General features: G+C 41.2%; 1 protein-coding gene across 1 annotated transcript in view; it reads right to left on the bottom strand.

The window, feature by feature from the left end:
- Positions 1-14,013, bottom strand: part of NELL2 (neural EGFL like 2) — a gene marked incomplete at its 3' end in the record, with an annotated part of 165,179 nt that overhangs the window by 33,156 nt on the left and 118,010 nt on the right. Inside the window, exon 13 of the mRNA XM_015410366.1 lies at positions 9,110-9,235. Within this exon, the coding sequence (XP_015265852.1) occupies positions 9,110-9,235 (126 nt within the window). The remainder of the gene's footprint in view (positions 1-9,109; positions 9,236-14,013) is intronic.

Genomic DNA, 14,013 nt, shown 5'->3' with positions numbered 1-14,013 from the left:
GCAAGCCTCCGGCCGCCGGGTCCGTTTCCACCCCGCCCCCCCTCCAGGACCGGAGACAGGAGGCAGAAGCCTCCGGTCGCCCACTCCCTTCCCCTCCCCCACCACCCACTCCCAACAGGCACTGAGGGGAATGTAGGGTTGCCAGCTCTAAGGAGGGAAATACCTGGAGGTTTGGGGGGTGGATTCTGTAGAGGGCAGCATTGGGCGGGGGGGGGCGGAAGGACTCAGCAGGTATAATGTCATAGGGTCTACCCTCCAAAGCATCCATTTTCTCCAGGGGAACTGATCTCTGTCATCTGGAGATCAATTGTAGCAGTGGGAGATCTCCAGGTCCCACCTGGAGATTGGCAACCCTAGGGGGAAGTCAGCTGCAAAGCAGGGGGTTGAAGAGAATGGTTTGATAGCTGCTGGGCCAAGATTGGCAACAATAGTTCCCCAGGAGCCCCATCGTAAATGCACCAAACAATTCCTCAAGATTTTCCAAAACACTACTCTGTTTTGGGCTCCTGGGGAACTTTGAAGTAGCACCAAAGCTTTAAGATCTCTCCAGCTGTCACCTGGAGACTGGCAACAGCTTGTCTGGAGTGTGGGCAGTATGACATTGTATCTGTCTGAGGTCCCCCTCTTCCTCCTCCTCCTCAGATTCCACCCTCAGCAGGCTTCATCCCTAAAATATCCTGGAAGTTTCCAACCTGGAGTTGGCAACCCTATCTGCCTGTCTGTCTTAAGTTTTACAAACCCCCCCCCCCACAGCCTCTGCCTAGGGAGCAGCTGACATCATTCTCTCTCCCAACTGAAAATTCCAACTGCCTTGTGGGGGGGGGGGTGAGTCTGAGGTGTGGAATGGAGTGTAGTCCATTCAGCTTCCATATGTAAATGACCTTGGAACGCTGGGCGGGACTGCACAAAGCAGCCAATGAACCCAGCCAGTGTCTTTCGAGTGGCAGTTTTTTCGGCCTAACACTAAAGAAGTGCATTTTAGAACTTTGGTCCCCACTACTCTTTTATATATAAGGAGAGATTACTGTAATGCACTTATTCTAAGGCTGCTTTTGAAGAATGTCCAGAAAGTGTCACTTGGTACAAAACATGGCAGCTAGTTACTGGTGTGTGTTAAAGAACATACATGTTCTTTTGAAAGAAATACATTAGCTGCTAACGTGTACTGGTTATTTAATTAGTGCTCAGTTTGTGTGTTTCAGCATCAGGTGAAAACCTAGTTATTCGCCCAGGATCTCTGACAGCGCTATCTGTAACTGTGTTGCTATGGTCCTCACTGGAAAAATCTCTCATTAGAGTATAAACTGTTTTATATCACTGCAGTATTTATTATTTATATGCTTTTATATTAGTATTTTATGCTGGCTTTTTATCTGCAGCCTTACATGTTGAATTATATTGCACAGTGCTTTTATGTGCTTTTTTGCAGGTATGGGTTTTATTATTTAATTACTAACAAAGTAATTTTACTGATTACTAATTACTGTTTTAATTATCATTTCATCTTATAGAACAATTCTGAACAATGTATTTAAAAAGCACCTCAGAATTGACAAGCTAAATGCTTTAGGGTAGTTTTTTGGAGCACCCTGCCCTCCAAATATATGTTACTTGATGAGATTTATGTTTCTAGGGTGTATATGCATACAAGGAAGATCATTTATAGCTACAATAAGTTAATATGTGTTTTATCAAATCAAGAAAATGATCAATATTACTTGAATTGTAATATATAATATGTCTTCTTTTTCTCTATTGTTAACATGAAACCAAAATCTAACCACGGAAAGGATTTTGAATTAGGATGTGAAATAGCTGGCATTTTAGCATATGAAGTGTTGTATAAGCACTTTTGCAGAAACTCAACCAAATTACCATGCAACTACTGACCTTTGCTGACATTTAAAATAGTCATTAACAGATATGACTGGATTAAATGTTACATTGTTTAAAACTATCTGGATTTCAGTATCTGGTTACTGCATTTTATCTGATGCCTGATACAATTTGAAGGGATACCTTACCAACCACAAGACAAAAAAAATCACATTCAACAAATGAAAACTGACTCTATAAACAATTCCTCAGCCAAGGAATTAAGGGCTGCATCCTGCAGTGTACAATGTACCAACAGCCTGTACCAAGGACTCTCTTGTAAAACAAATTGTCTATAAAATGCTGACTATAGAAGTTACTCATCCAAGAACATCAGTGGCATCAATAATCTGTTCGGCAATGAACCTTTTGTCGTTCTTAAAGGCACTATCAGTATAAAAAAATAAAGCCCTGGGGAATGTAAAAAAATGAGAAATATTACCTCCTCCTGAACAACAATAACAGTTTCAAGAATATCATGTTTGAATTCATTCAACGTTTATTTGTGAAAACAATTCTTTTTGTTCACAACTCATAAATGTATCTTTGCGTTTACTAAAGCTGTTGTTATGGCTCTTGCTCACATGGAACTGTTGCTCCCTCCATGAGAGCTCACTGAGAGAACACTGGTTTCTATGGCTATTAGACTTTCCCTATTATGGTTAGATTTATAAGGTGGCTCCTTCATTTGGCAAGTGCTGGACAGAAATCCTTAGAGACCTAAGCTTGCATTATAACTAGCTATGGCAATGAATGAGACAGCATCTGGGCTTCAGAACAGGTTGATTAATAGGTAAAGGGGCAAAGAGAGCAGGTGCGTTAGCAATACTAAGAAAGAAACAAGTCCTGTTATAATTGGATAGCTGGGTAAACAGCTGCTCTCAGCTGGTTTTGAAGTTGAGAAGGAAAAGGAAATTAGAAAGCATTGATTTTTTAAAATAAAGCTTTGAATTTCATTTTAAAATAGAAGTATGGAGCAAAACCATGTTTCCTGTTTTCCATGGCCAATTCCAAAAGATTTAATGACACTTGTGCATTCAGAACGTCACATGTTGACCTTGCACTTGCTGCTTTTTTTTTTTTTTTGGTAGCCTTCTAGCATAGCAGCAAGCACAGGATCTGGTTGTGCCGGTGCCATTGTTCTCATCTATGGAGCACTGTGCTTCTGATTTGCCTCCACTCCCTTTAATAGTTTGATACTGGGAGGGGAAACCTTTGTAAGTAACATTTTTGCAAATGTCACTTCAATGCACTCTGCAAGACATAAGGTCAAAGACATCTGAGTACTCTTGAATGGAATTATCTTTCCTCTTCAGTAATCATTGAAATAAGGATTCCATTGTATTTGTAAATGCTCTCAATCCTCATTAAGCAAATTGCAACATAATAAGAGCTTTAAAACTTCTTTTATAATTTAATATCTTCACAGCCATAACAGATTGTTGTTAGCTATAATTTACAAGGAAAAAAAACCTTAAGGTTCAGAGCTCACATTTGAGTTTAGGAACTTTTAATGATTTCTAGCAAATTAAGATTTGAAGACTTATTTCATTTTAAGTCATGTATTCAAATTGGCTTCTAGGCAATTCACAGGAACCAAGTCTAGGATTCAACTTGTTGACAGTTTATAAATCCAGTAAACAAGGCATTCATTCATTCATTCATTCATTCATTTATTTAAAACATTTATTAGCTGCCTTTCTCCCTTGTAGCAGTAGAAAAGTCTCGTAGCAGCTTAAAGAAGAAGTGAGCAGTGACTCACAGAATCTCATACCCTACTACAATTTTGTTAGTCTTTAAGCTGCTACTGGACTCTTACTCTTTTCTCCTGCTAAAGACGGACTAACACAGCTACCCATCTTGATCTTTTTCCCTTGTGGAACTCAAAATGGCTTACAATATAAAGATACAAATTGTATAGACAGGAATATGCAAATAAGTACCTGCTACAAAAAGAGCCCTGACAGGATATAATCACTATATCTCCTCATTGGCCCGGTACACTCCCATGTATATACACACTTAGGTATGCTGAGCTACACAGGCACCAAGCAAGGCATTCAGTGGAGGACAGGTTGCTCATTCCTTCTCTATACAACTCTGTGACATAGAATGCTCTCCATATCTACACCTAATTTAAGGCTAAATCCGAGTTTACCTTTTGTATTTTGATAACAGATACCCAAATAGAAAATACATGTGTCTCCTGTCAAGCCTGAAGAACAAGTGCACATAAACTTTTGGAGTGCATTTAATATCTACATGCACCCCCTCGCCCAGGTTATCCAGAGGTATGAGCTGGGGTGTCATCAGTACACAGACAACACCCAGCTCTATCTACTGATGGACAGCCACCCGGATACAGCCCCGAGAGATCTGGAAGAGGCGTTACAGGCCGTGGTTGGATGGTTATGTCAGAGCCAACTGAAGCTGAATCCATCTAAGACGGACGTCCTGTACCTGAGTTGTTGGGGATTGGGACAGGGGATTAGGCTCCCAGTCTTTGATGGGGCTCCATTGGTCCCGGCGTTGAGGGCAGTGTTCCCTCTAAGTTGAGTTAGTGTGAGCTAGCTCACCGTTTTTTAGCTTCTGGCTCACACATTTTTGTCTTAGCTCAGGAAGGCTGGCTCCAGGGCAAACTTATTTATGCAGTAGCCAGATCACCTCCTCACAACTTTAATGCCCATAGCTCACAAAGTTTGCTCACAAGACTCCACAGCTTAGGGGGAGCATTGGTTGAGGGTGAAGAGCCTGGGGGTGCTTCTGGATGTCTCCCTCTCTATGGAGGCCCAGGTCACAGCCACTGCCAGGACTGCCTTCAGGCAGTTGGCCCCATATCTCTCCTCCCAAGACTTAGCTACAGTGATCCATGCAATGGTCACTTCCAGACTGGATTATTGTAACTGTCTCTACATGGGGCTACCCTTGACCCTGCTCCGGAAGTTGCAGCTAGTGCAGAATGCAGCAGCGTGGGTGTTGACGGCGATGCCTGTGTGGGTGCACATCCGCCTGGTGCTGTGCGACCTGCACTGGCTGCCTACTGAACTCCGGATCCATTTCAAGGTGTTGGTACTTACCTTTAAAGCCCTATACGGCCAGGGGCCAGCATACCTTTGAGACCGACTCTCTCCACATGAGCCCCATAAGGCACTGAGGTCCACCAATCAACATCTTTTGGTGGTCTCCGGCCCCAAGGACGTCTGACTTGCCTTGCCCCTGCTTGGTGGAATGAGCTCCCGAGTGAGATCAGGGCCCTGTGGGATTTATTACAATTCTGCAGGGCCTGCAAGACAGAGCTCTTCCACCAGGCTTTCGGTTGAGGCAGCGGGCGTCCCCCTTCCTCCTTGGGTCAGCCCTATTTACAGCTTGGGTCGGCCCCTATTTTTATGGCCTGCGTCTGAGATCCTAAACTGTACAGATTTCTGAAAAATTTATTCCCAACGCTATCAGCCACTGAGGCAATTGGCTTTTTATAAGAGTTGTATGTTTTATATGTTTTAACATGGTTTTAATTGTATTGTATTGATATATCTGTACTATATATTTATATTGTTGGAACCCGCCCTGAGCCCATTAAGGGGAGGGTGGGATACAAATCCAATAAATAAATAAATAAATAAATAGTGTATGGATTAGAGTGCTGGACTAAGATTGGAGGAAACTTGGGTTAGACTTTCCAGTCTACCACTGGGTAACAATGGGCTCAATAACTCTTCTACAGGATTGCTGTGATAATAAAATGCAGCTCAACAAGGAAGAGGAGGAGAATAACATGCTGCCCTAAGTTCCTTGGTGGAAGGTACAGGATGCAAAGTGATAGATAAAATACTTGGAGGTAGCAACCAGGAAGCCACTAGAACCTTTGTTTCCAACGGCATGGGGTTTGAGACAAGAGAAGGATGTACTTGCAGTCCTGTATCTGTACCAAAGTACAAAATGTAAAGTCAGGCCAGAGAGCTTCAACCTGGAACAGAGGCTCTGTTAAGAGTGCTGATCATTTTATGATTCTGGGCTCCTAAAGTACACATCATCATCTTCAGAGTACCCTCCTGTAACACATTTATATAAAACAACAGTCCAGACCACAGAGTACCGTAATGAGTTTAAGGTGCTCTTCTTTCGTTTGGTTTAACAGCTTCAAGTACTTACAGCTGTCCAAAGATAAGAGAGTCATCTGCAGAAAAATTACTGTAGTTAGGTTATCTACTCAAGCTATAATGCCTGACATTTTACAGTCTCCTGGAAAGACTGCAAAACATTATAAAAGAACAGAAATATGCATCAGTTAACAGAGTCTCATAGTATTTCCATTTGTAAGGCTAGCAGGGATTAATTTTTTATAACTTGCACACACTCATTTACATTTTGTATTCTTGCAATAATGCCCATAACACATTCTGCGATATCAAGTCTGCCTCAGTGGGGAGGGCAGGATATAGATAATATCACTGAACCAAACAGAACATTACACTATGAACTCACTACTATATCATTCATATATCATGTATATCTAACACAACATACAGTGCACATAAACACTACTTCCTATATTGTGATTTATTTTGCTATTTATAATTATCATTATTATTATTTCTCTCCTATTATACAAGCAAAATGAGCCCCCTGTATGGAATTTGATTTGCAATAAATTTAGGGCAGGGGTGTCGAACTCTTGTTATGATATAAATGAGACCTTGTTGGGCTGGACCACGTGTGTCATGAAATGTAATGCCAGGTAGCAGAGATTTAAACTCTATAGAGGACACAGACAAGCACAATTAAAGATTTTTAAAACTTTAAATAAAACATGCTTAAAACACTAGCACTCTTGCAATATTTTGTCTATTTAACAGTCTCTGATAACTGACACCTCTTGCTCTGAATTATTGCATCAAAAGGTCTGTGCTGTAGCAATCCTGAGTATCTGTAAGGTGCAAACCTACTTTTGATTTATTGACATTCATTACACAAATCTTATGCTCAGTGTTCTGAGCCTAGGACCAGGGGAAAACATGAAATGGCTGGGCATTGCAAGTTTTTGTACATAAATTGCTTCATGTGCTGGTCAAGCTCATGAGAAGGCATCCTGACACAGATTGAGGACCATGTATTTGTCTACAAAACTATAGTCTTCCCCAGAGAAATAACTACAACTTCCAACAAAAGAAATGTGCTGGGTGAACTTGATCTGGACACATATTTTCAGCCTAATCCACCTCACTGGCTTGTTATTATTCCTCCTCTAAAATAGTTCACATTACTATCTTACTGAGAAAGACTGGATCATAAGGGTACGAATACAGTGAAGAAGGGGAGGGAACCCAGTTGCCCCCAGGAGAGCCCGGGCATAAAGAGCCCAACAAAACACACACACACTGTAGCAAGGCACACAAAAACTCATACCTTGAGCAAAACTTTATTGGTCTTAAAGGTGCTTGGTATTTCTCCTGTGCGACTGAGGCAGCCCAGCAAAGCAAAGCTCTCCCTTATTCCCTCCCTCCCTCCCGGGAGGATCCTCAGCCAGTGGAAGGAAAGAAAGGCTTCCCTTTGTCTCCTGCAGCCTGGCCAAGAAGCAAGCTCTGTCTCATTCCCTCCCTCCCCCTTGGGAGAAGGAAGGGGAGGAGCCTCAGCCAGTGCTTTACCAGACTCTCTCAATCGCACAGGAAAGGCTTGCCTATCTCTCTCTCTTGTGCAATTGAAAGAGTCTGGTAAAGCAAGCTGTGATGTGTCAGCAGCAGCAGAACTGGGAAACAAAGCAGGAAACAACCAGGTCCTGGTAGGCTGGATTGGGGCCCTCTGAAAGCCTGATCTGGCCCACGGGCTACATGTATTTAGGGTATATAAAAGAAAGCATTCTTAAGACAACAAAATATGTAAGGGCCCCAGCTTATATACGTCTTTAAAAGAATAAGACATAGTCACGGAGAGCTATCAAACTATTAGCCCCAATAACTAAATGTTCAGAAGCAATGTGCCTCTAACTACTTGATGCTGAGTATAAATAAATAACCTCCACCTTTGTGCCCTATGCATGAACTTTTGATAATTATTTTGGAACACTAGGTGGACCTTGACCAAATGTGGCAATGCAATTCTACATTCTTATTGACTTCTGTCTGCTGGAGACACACTACTACAATTTACATAGCTACTACACAGCTACTATATGCATTAATACACTGCCACTTTAAAATCCTTTTTGTACCCTCCTGTTTGCCAACCCATGTAGAAGTCTGCATTTGGTAGCAGAAGTACATGCTTTACAAGCTAGGATTCAGCATGGATAGGAATTTCAAGTGATTTCCCCACTGTTAACATGAAGCCAACAAAATACATTTGCCTTATGCCTACTCATCAATTCAGTACGTGAACTTCAGAATCAGGCCTTCCCTTGAAGTAGAGAAATCCACATATGGTAGTTAATGTCAAAAAATGAAGACAGTTACTGCTACTTGTGTACGAATGATAAAAATGTTACAAAAAGTAAAGATTAGGGATAGGCAAAGAAACAAAAAGAAGTTCTCTATGGAAAAACCTTGGTTGGGGCTTACCCAAGTTCATCCAAAAAGCCTTATTCTGTCAACCCTCATGTTCACAGCTACTGCAGATTCCTTAAAGTTTTCTTTACTGCTACCCTCGCTACATTATTTGCTTTGCTAGCTAGTATAAGTGTACAAATCCCTCCCTCTCCCTCTCGGAAAGGTTAGTCTCTGTACTGCATAATTATGTTTGCTGGATGTTTTCAAGGACTGTGGATGTGTTCAGCCTCCATAGAAAATCCTTCAGTAATTCCATATTGTGTTCCTACGAAACATTATTTTACCATGTCTACTTCCACCAGTACTAATCTGCATACATGTAACATGGATTTATGAAGAACAGAGTTACAGGCTATTTATGATAATACAGAAGAATATCTTGCTTCAAGGAAGGTGAATGTAGTCTAAATGAGTGTGCTATAAGCCAGGTATACAGCAGGGTATTTCCACATGCCACTTCAAGTACAAGATCAAAAGCATGTATTACCATAGCAAGTTTAATTTTGACACTTATTTTTCATAAATGATGCAGCATATTTACTGCTTGCAACATGTCCCCAAGAAACTAATTCCTTTCAACTGTTTGTCTTCCTTGCTTCCTTCATTGCATGTTGTATCTATAAGTTAAGAAATATTTTCAAACAGTGAAATTACAGACAGCTGTTTTCACTGACAAACTGCCAGTGTACTCTTACCTGTACATGAGTAGTCATCAATCCTGATGTAACCTGTTTTGCAGATGCACATAAATGATCCTGGTGTGTTTACACACATGGTATTCTCCCGACAGTAATGCCTTCCTTCAGCACACTCATCAATATCTGTGGACAGAGCAGTGAAGCCAATTGAACAAACACTGCTGGGTTTCCTGGGTCTCCTATTGTTTATACAGATTGGAAAGTGATCTGCATTCAAGAGCATATACTCTGTCTTGTTTGATCAGGTTTCAGCAGGCCAAATCACCAACTGCACTATGTAACTAAAAAGGAGTCAAAAGAAGCATCTTTTTTCATCCTTTCTAAAATCTTTGGATATGTTATATCCATGGAGATAAGGAAAAGAAAATATATCTAAGTGCCTACAGCCAGTAACAATGCAATCTTAAATCAATGGGTTTAGAAGGGTGTTAACTCTGCTTATGTCTGCATTGTGATAATATTGAGTGCCACTATGATAAAATTTTAGCAGCAACTATTTTTAACTAGGTCTTTAATCAGATTAACTAGTGGACTAATCTATTAAAGCTTCATTTGATTAATATGTGAGGCCCAATATTAATTGCTAGGAACATGGATTAACAATACATTTGTTTATTTTGGGAGGGTGTATTTTATACTATCCTGTTGAAATGTAACTGAATGAATACTTGCTTCTACATACACACACACACCATACTACTACATTGACAATTATACTATTACTACTACTACACACTCACTCACACACACACACACAGACATTGCTCTTCAGATGCAAATATTTTTCTTGATATTTATTGAAGGCAATTTGTTGGCTGATTTCTCATGCCTTTTTCCTGTGCTCTTGGAATCTCAGCTTAATATCCCCACATTTTGTTTCTGTATTATTCTTTATATCTTTGGATACTGCAAAATCAACCCCTTTTCAGTTTTGCTACATTTTAACCATTTATTTCATCTTTTAATGACCTCATCTTCCACTACCACCACGCCCTGCACTGTTCTTTTAATATGGAAGACTTCCCGCCCCCCCAATCACATTATAACAAATATCCATACTGCTCTAGTAGCTCAAAAGAAAAAGAAAATCACTATACTGACTTCTTTTGTTCTGCAAGCCAGTCTCTTACAACTTGAAGATACGTTAAAATAACCTTAAACTTAATATATTTTGCTAGTTCTTCGTTCATGTTATTTTCACTACATAACTTTTTATGAAAGCCATGCCCCTGAAGGATATTTATACTCAGTCAAATATGGATGGTTCCTTTGAATTATATTTCAGGAAACTATTTTCTGCTTCTCTGCCTTGCAACTAGGTGTATCCTAATAGAATATAGGATGTATTCTTAGAGTTGCACTTCCCCTGTAGCTTTTGTAAAGGGTTGGGGATTTTTTGCTGTCAAGTTGCAGCTGCCTTATAGCGACCGCATAGGGTTTTCAAGGCAAGAGCCATTCAGAGTTAGTTTGCCATTGCCTGTGTCTGCATAGCAACCCTGATTTCTTTGGTGGTGTCCAATTCAATTACTTATTAGGGCTGACCCTACTTAGCTTCTCTGATCTGGAGAGATCAGGCTAGAATGGGCTATCCAGATTAGGATGGAGTTTTTGTAAAGGGTCTACATATCTGTATAAGCCTATATGTATAAGTGCTGTTGAAATGAACAGTCATGCAAGGATCTTAAGGTCAATAGAAAATCACAAACTGGTCTTGGATATGGCCTCCTTAGAACCTCTCTTGTAAAACAGTAGACACCAACACTTTGGCTTTCAAGAAACACATCTTTACAGCCATGTATTTATTTCAGCTAGTAAATACGACTTGACCTAATTTTTTGAAGATACGGTAGAAGTGTAGTACAGATAAAAATGTTCTCATTAAATTTTAAAGATAACGCTACATAGAATCCAACTGTGTATGAAATGGTATTTCCCCCCTGAAAATGCTGTTTATTCTGCCAGATATACTAATTTTAAATCACCAATTGACTTTAAAGGCAAGTCAGTAAAACAAACCATACTGCTTCCATTACAGAGGACTAATGTTGTTAAGGTGCTGTGTGTCAAATATACCAGAACAGTTGGGTTGAAGGCAGCAGCTTTAGAATTACTTCCTACACCAATTGAAGACAATGGCTAAAACTTTTTCAGTGGAGTGACTATTTTATCGTTAACTAGCCTGATACACGTGCTTCACTGCGGTATTTAACTTCCATAAATCCAGTTATAATACTGATGATGTGAAGTCTGAAATGTAACATTTGTTGTAGGAATTCTAATGGAGAAGATTGTAGTGAAAAAAATGAAGTAAGACATACATACATTTTCCCCCTCTACTGAAGGACCTCTCTGTAGACTGCTAGGGCGGGCTCCCTCTTGTCTTTAAGCACCCTGAAACCACTGCTGCACCTGACAGACAATCACCTGTTAGGTGTAGGAGGTGGGGGGAGTGTGTTGGAAGCCATCAGAGAGGCTGGGCCAGCAGCATCGCTAAGGTGATCCTGCTGGGGTGGCTTCCCTGATGGATTAAAGTACCCTGGACCTGCTCCTACACCTGACAGACACCTGCCCATCTGGTGTTTGGGGGATTATGTCTAAAGGCATCAGAGAGGCTGGGCCAACAGCAGGGCTAAGGCAATCTTGCTGAGCAAACCTCCCCAGCGGCTGTAAGCATCCCACCTCCTCTCCTACACCTGACAGGCAGCTGCCTGTCCAGTGTAGGAGGGGGAGTAGTATTAGAAGCCACTGTGGAGGCAGGGCTGGCAGGATCATTAAGGCGTTACTGCTGGGGTAGGCTCCCTCGTGGCTTCAAGAAACCTGCAACTGCTGCTGCCTGTCAGGTGTAGGAGGGGGGAGCATGTTTGAAGCCATAGGGAGGCTGGACCAACAGCTTTGCTTCATCTCACAGGCGGTTGGCCACTCCTGATTTCCTCAACTGTCATTAGCTCTCTGTAGTCCCCTGTAACTGTTTTTTTTACCTCAGAACACTGAGCTCTGCAGCTGACCAATCAGAGAGTGGGGGATGCAAGGAGACAGCAGCCTGGCAGCCGCATAGGAATCAATGGGGGGAGCACATTTTACCCCTTTTGACCCCCTTAGGGGTCGAATTTCTAAAAATCCCTTCTTAGTGAGTGCTAGATCGCACTAACAAAGGACTCTTAGAGTGATTCAGCAAGTGATTCAGCTTTATTGGAAGTAACGAACAAGCACTCAACTCAGTAAGAAACCAGAACAGAAAACAGTGGGAGCTTATGCTCCTTTTAAACATAACCGGGCTAATGTAGCCACGCCTATTTACAATTAACAACCAATGAGATTGCTTAGTTAAGGACCAATGAAAGTCTTTCCCTCGCAGGGAAAAGGCACAGTTCTGATTGGTCGCTGTTATGAAGCGACCAATAGGAAGTTCGCTCAGAGGAGCCCTGGTCTGGCTCGAAGCTTAACATAGGAGTCCTATGAGGTGATTCATGTAATCGTTTCAATACATTACAGTGAGCATCTACGCCATGATAGGAGTGCTCTGCCAAAATTTGGTGTTTCTAGGTCCAGTGGTTTGGTCTGGGCATTGATTTTACGGTGAGGGGACTTTCTTTTATATACATAGATGAAGACATTTAACAATGGAAATGCATAAGCAAGCAACTATACTGCAACAGAGTTATAGAATATGTTTTTTCCCCCAGACATGAATTTACAGACTGACAGCTCTAAAAAACAAAGACTGTGAAATACCATTTTATATGATTAATTATTAATTCAGTCTATTCACAGGAAATATCTCTTGTTAACTTTAACACAGAGAAACAACAAATTGTAACAAATAATAAAGTAACTGGTAGAAAAGGATAAGGACGAATTCATTCTTACACTATAATAAGATAAGGACACATAGATAAGGAGCACCATTTCTACCCCCAAAATAAGAGATCACTAACAGCACAAAAAATGAGGAAGTATTTGAAGGGGATGTCAAACATGAAAGTCAGAAGAGATAATGGAAGAGCCCTAAAGAAGAAAATGTAGATGTATGCACCGTGTTAAATCTAGACTCTTAATCACTACCAACAAATGTATCTGTGGAGGACCAGAATGTTGTCTCAGTAATATTTACTAAGAGAAAGATTAACGAGGTTGCTTGCCAGCCTAGTCAATGTCAAGGATAGGTTTTAAGGCAGGAAAAGATACATAAAATAGGTATGAATGCTCCCAATAGCTGGGTGATTTGCAGTGGAACCCTAAGCATACCTGTAGCCAGAAAATTTTTGTTAGAGGGACACATTTTTGTCAAGGGGGCAGCTTAGCTCAGTAGAGAGCAGCCCATTATGTGTCTGAACAGAACTGCCATGCTTATATTTCTTAATAATAAAGACAAGTGGTATAGCACCCAAAAATGTTTCAGGTTTATTACAAAGATATTTACATGTAGAACATATTGACTACTCTAACAAGTAACAGACAACACACATTTTCAAACTGTTCAACTCTGAAGTTTAATAAGACATGGTATAAGAGGTACAATGCAGGTTCAATTGGGTTGGACCACATAAAAGATTTCATACTGCACCAAGAGCTATTGGGACAGGAGAGTTTCCGGTGTGGCGCTATGAACAGACGTGTATCAGGCTTCTCCTGAACCATCCGTCTCCTCTTTGTTCCTTTTGGCCCCCTCAGTGCAGCGGGGGGGCCTGCTCCGCCTCTCGTAGGGAGGGGGAGTAGCAGGGGGCTTCTTTGCCCCTCCCTCGCAGACAGCAGTCGCGGGGTAGTGGGCATTGTGCCCCAAAGCAGGAGCGAAGGATTGGAGGAAACATGGCAACCATGTTTCCATTAGCAGCGACCAGCCGGGGTTCTTTTTTAATATTTGGATTTAAATTTATTATGCAGCAACACAATGAAGATAAAGT

Source organism: Gekko japonicus, unplaced genomic scaffold (assembly GCF_001447785.1).
Source record: "Gekko japonicus isolate JY-2015 unplaced genomic scaffold, Gekko_japonicus_V1.1 scaffold1718, whole genome shotgun sequence".
Classification (NCBI taxonomy): domain Eukaryota; kingdom Metazoa; phylum Chordata; class Lepidosauria; order Squamata; family Gekkonidae; genus Gekko; species Gekko japonicus.
This window is presented reverse-complemented; position numbering and strand designations above follow the sequence as displayed.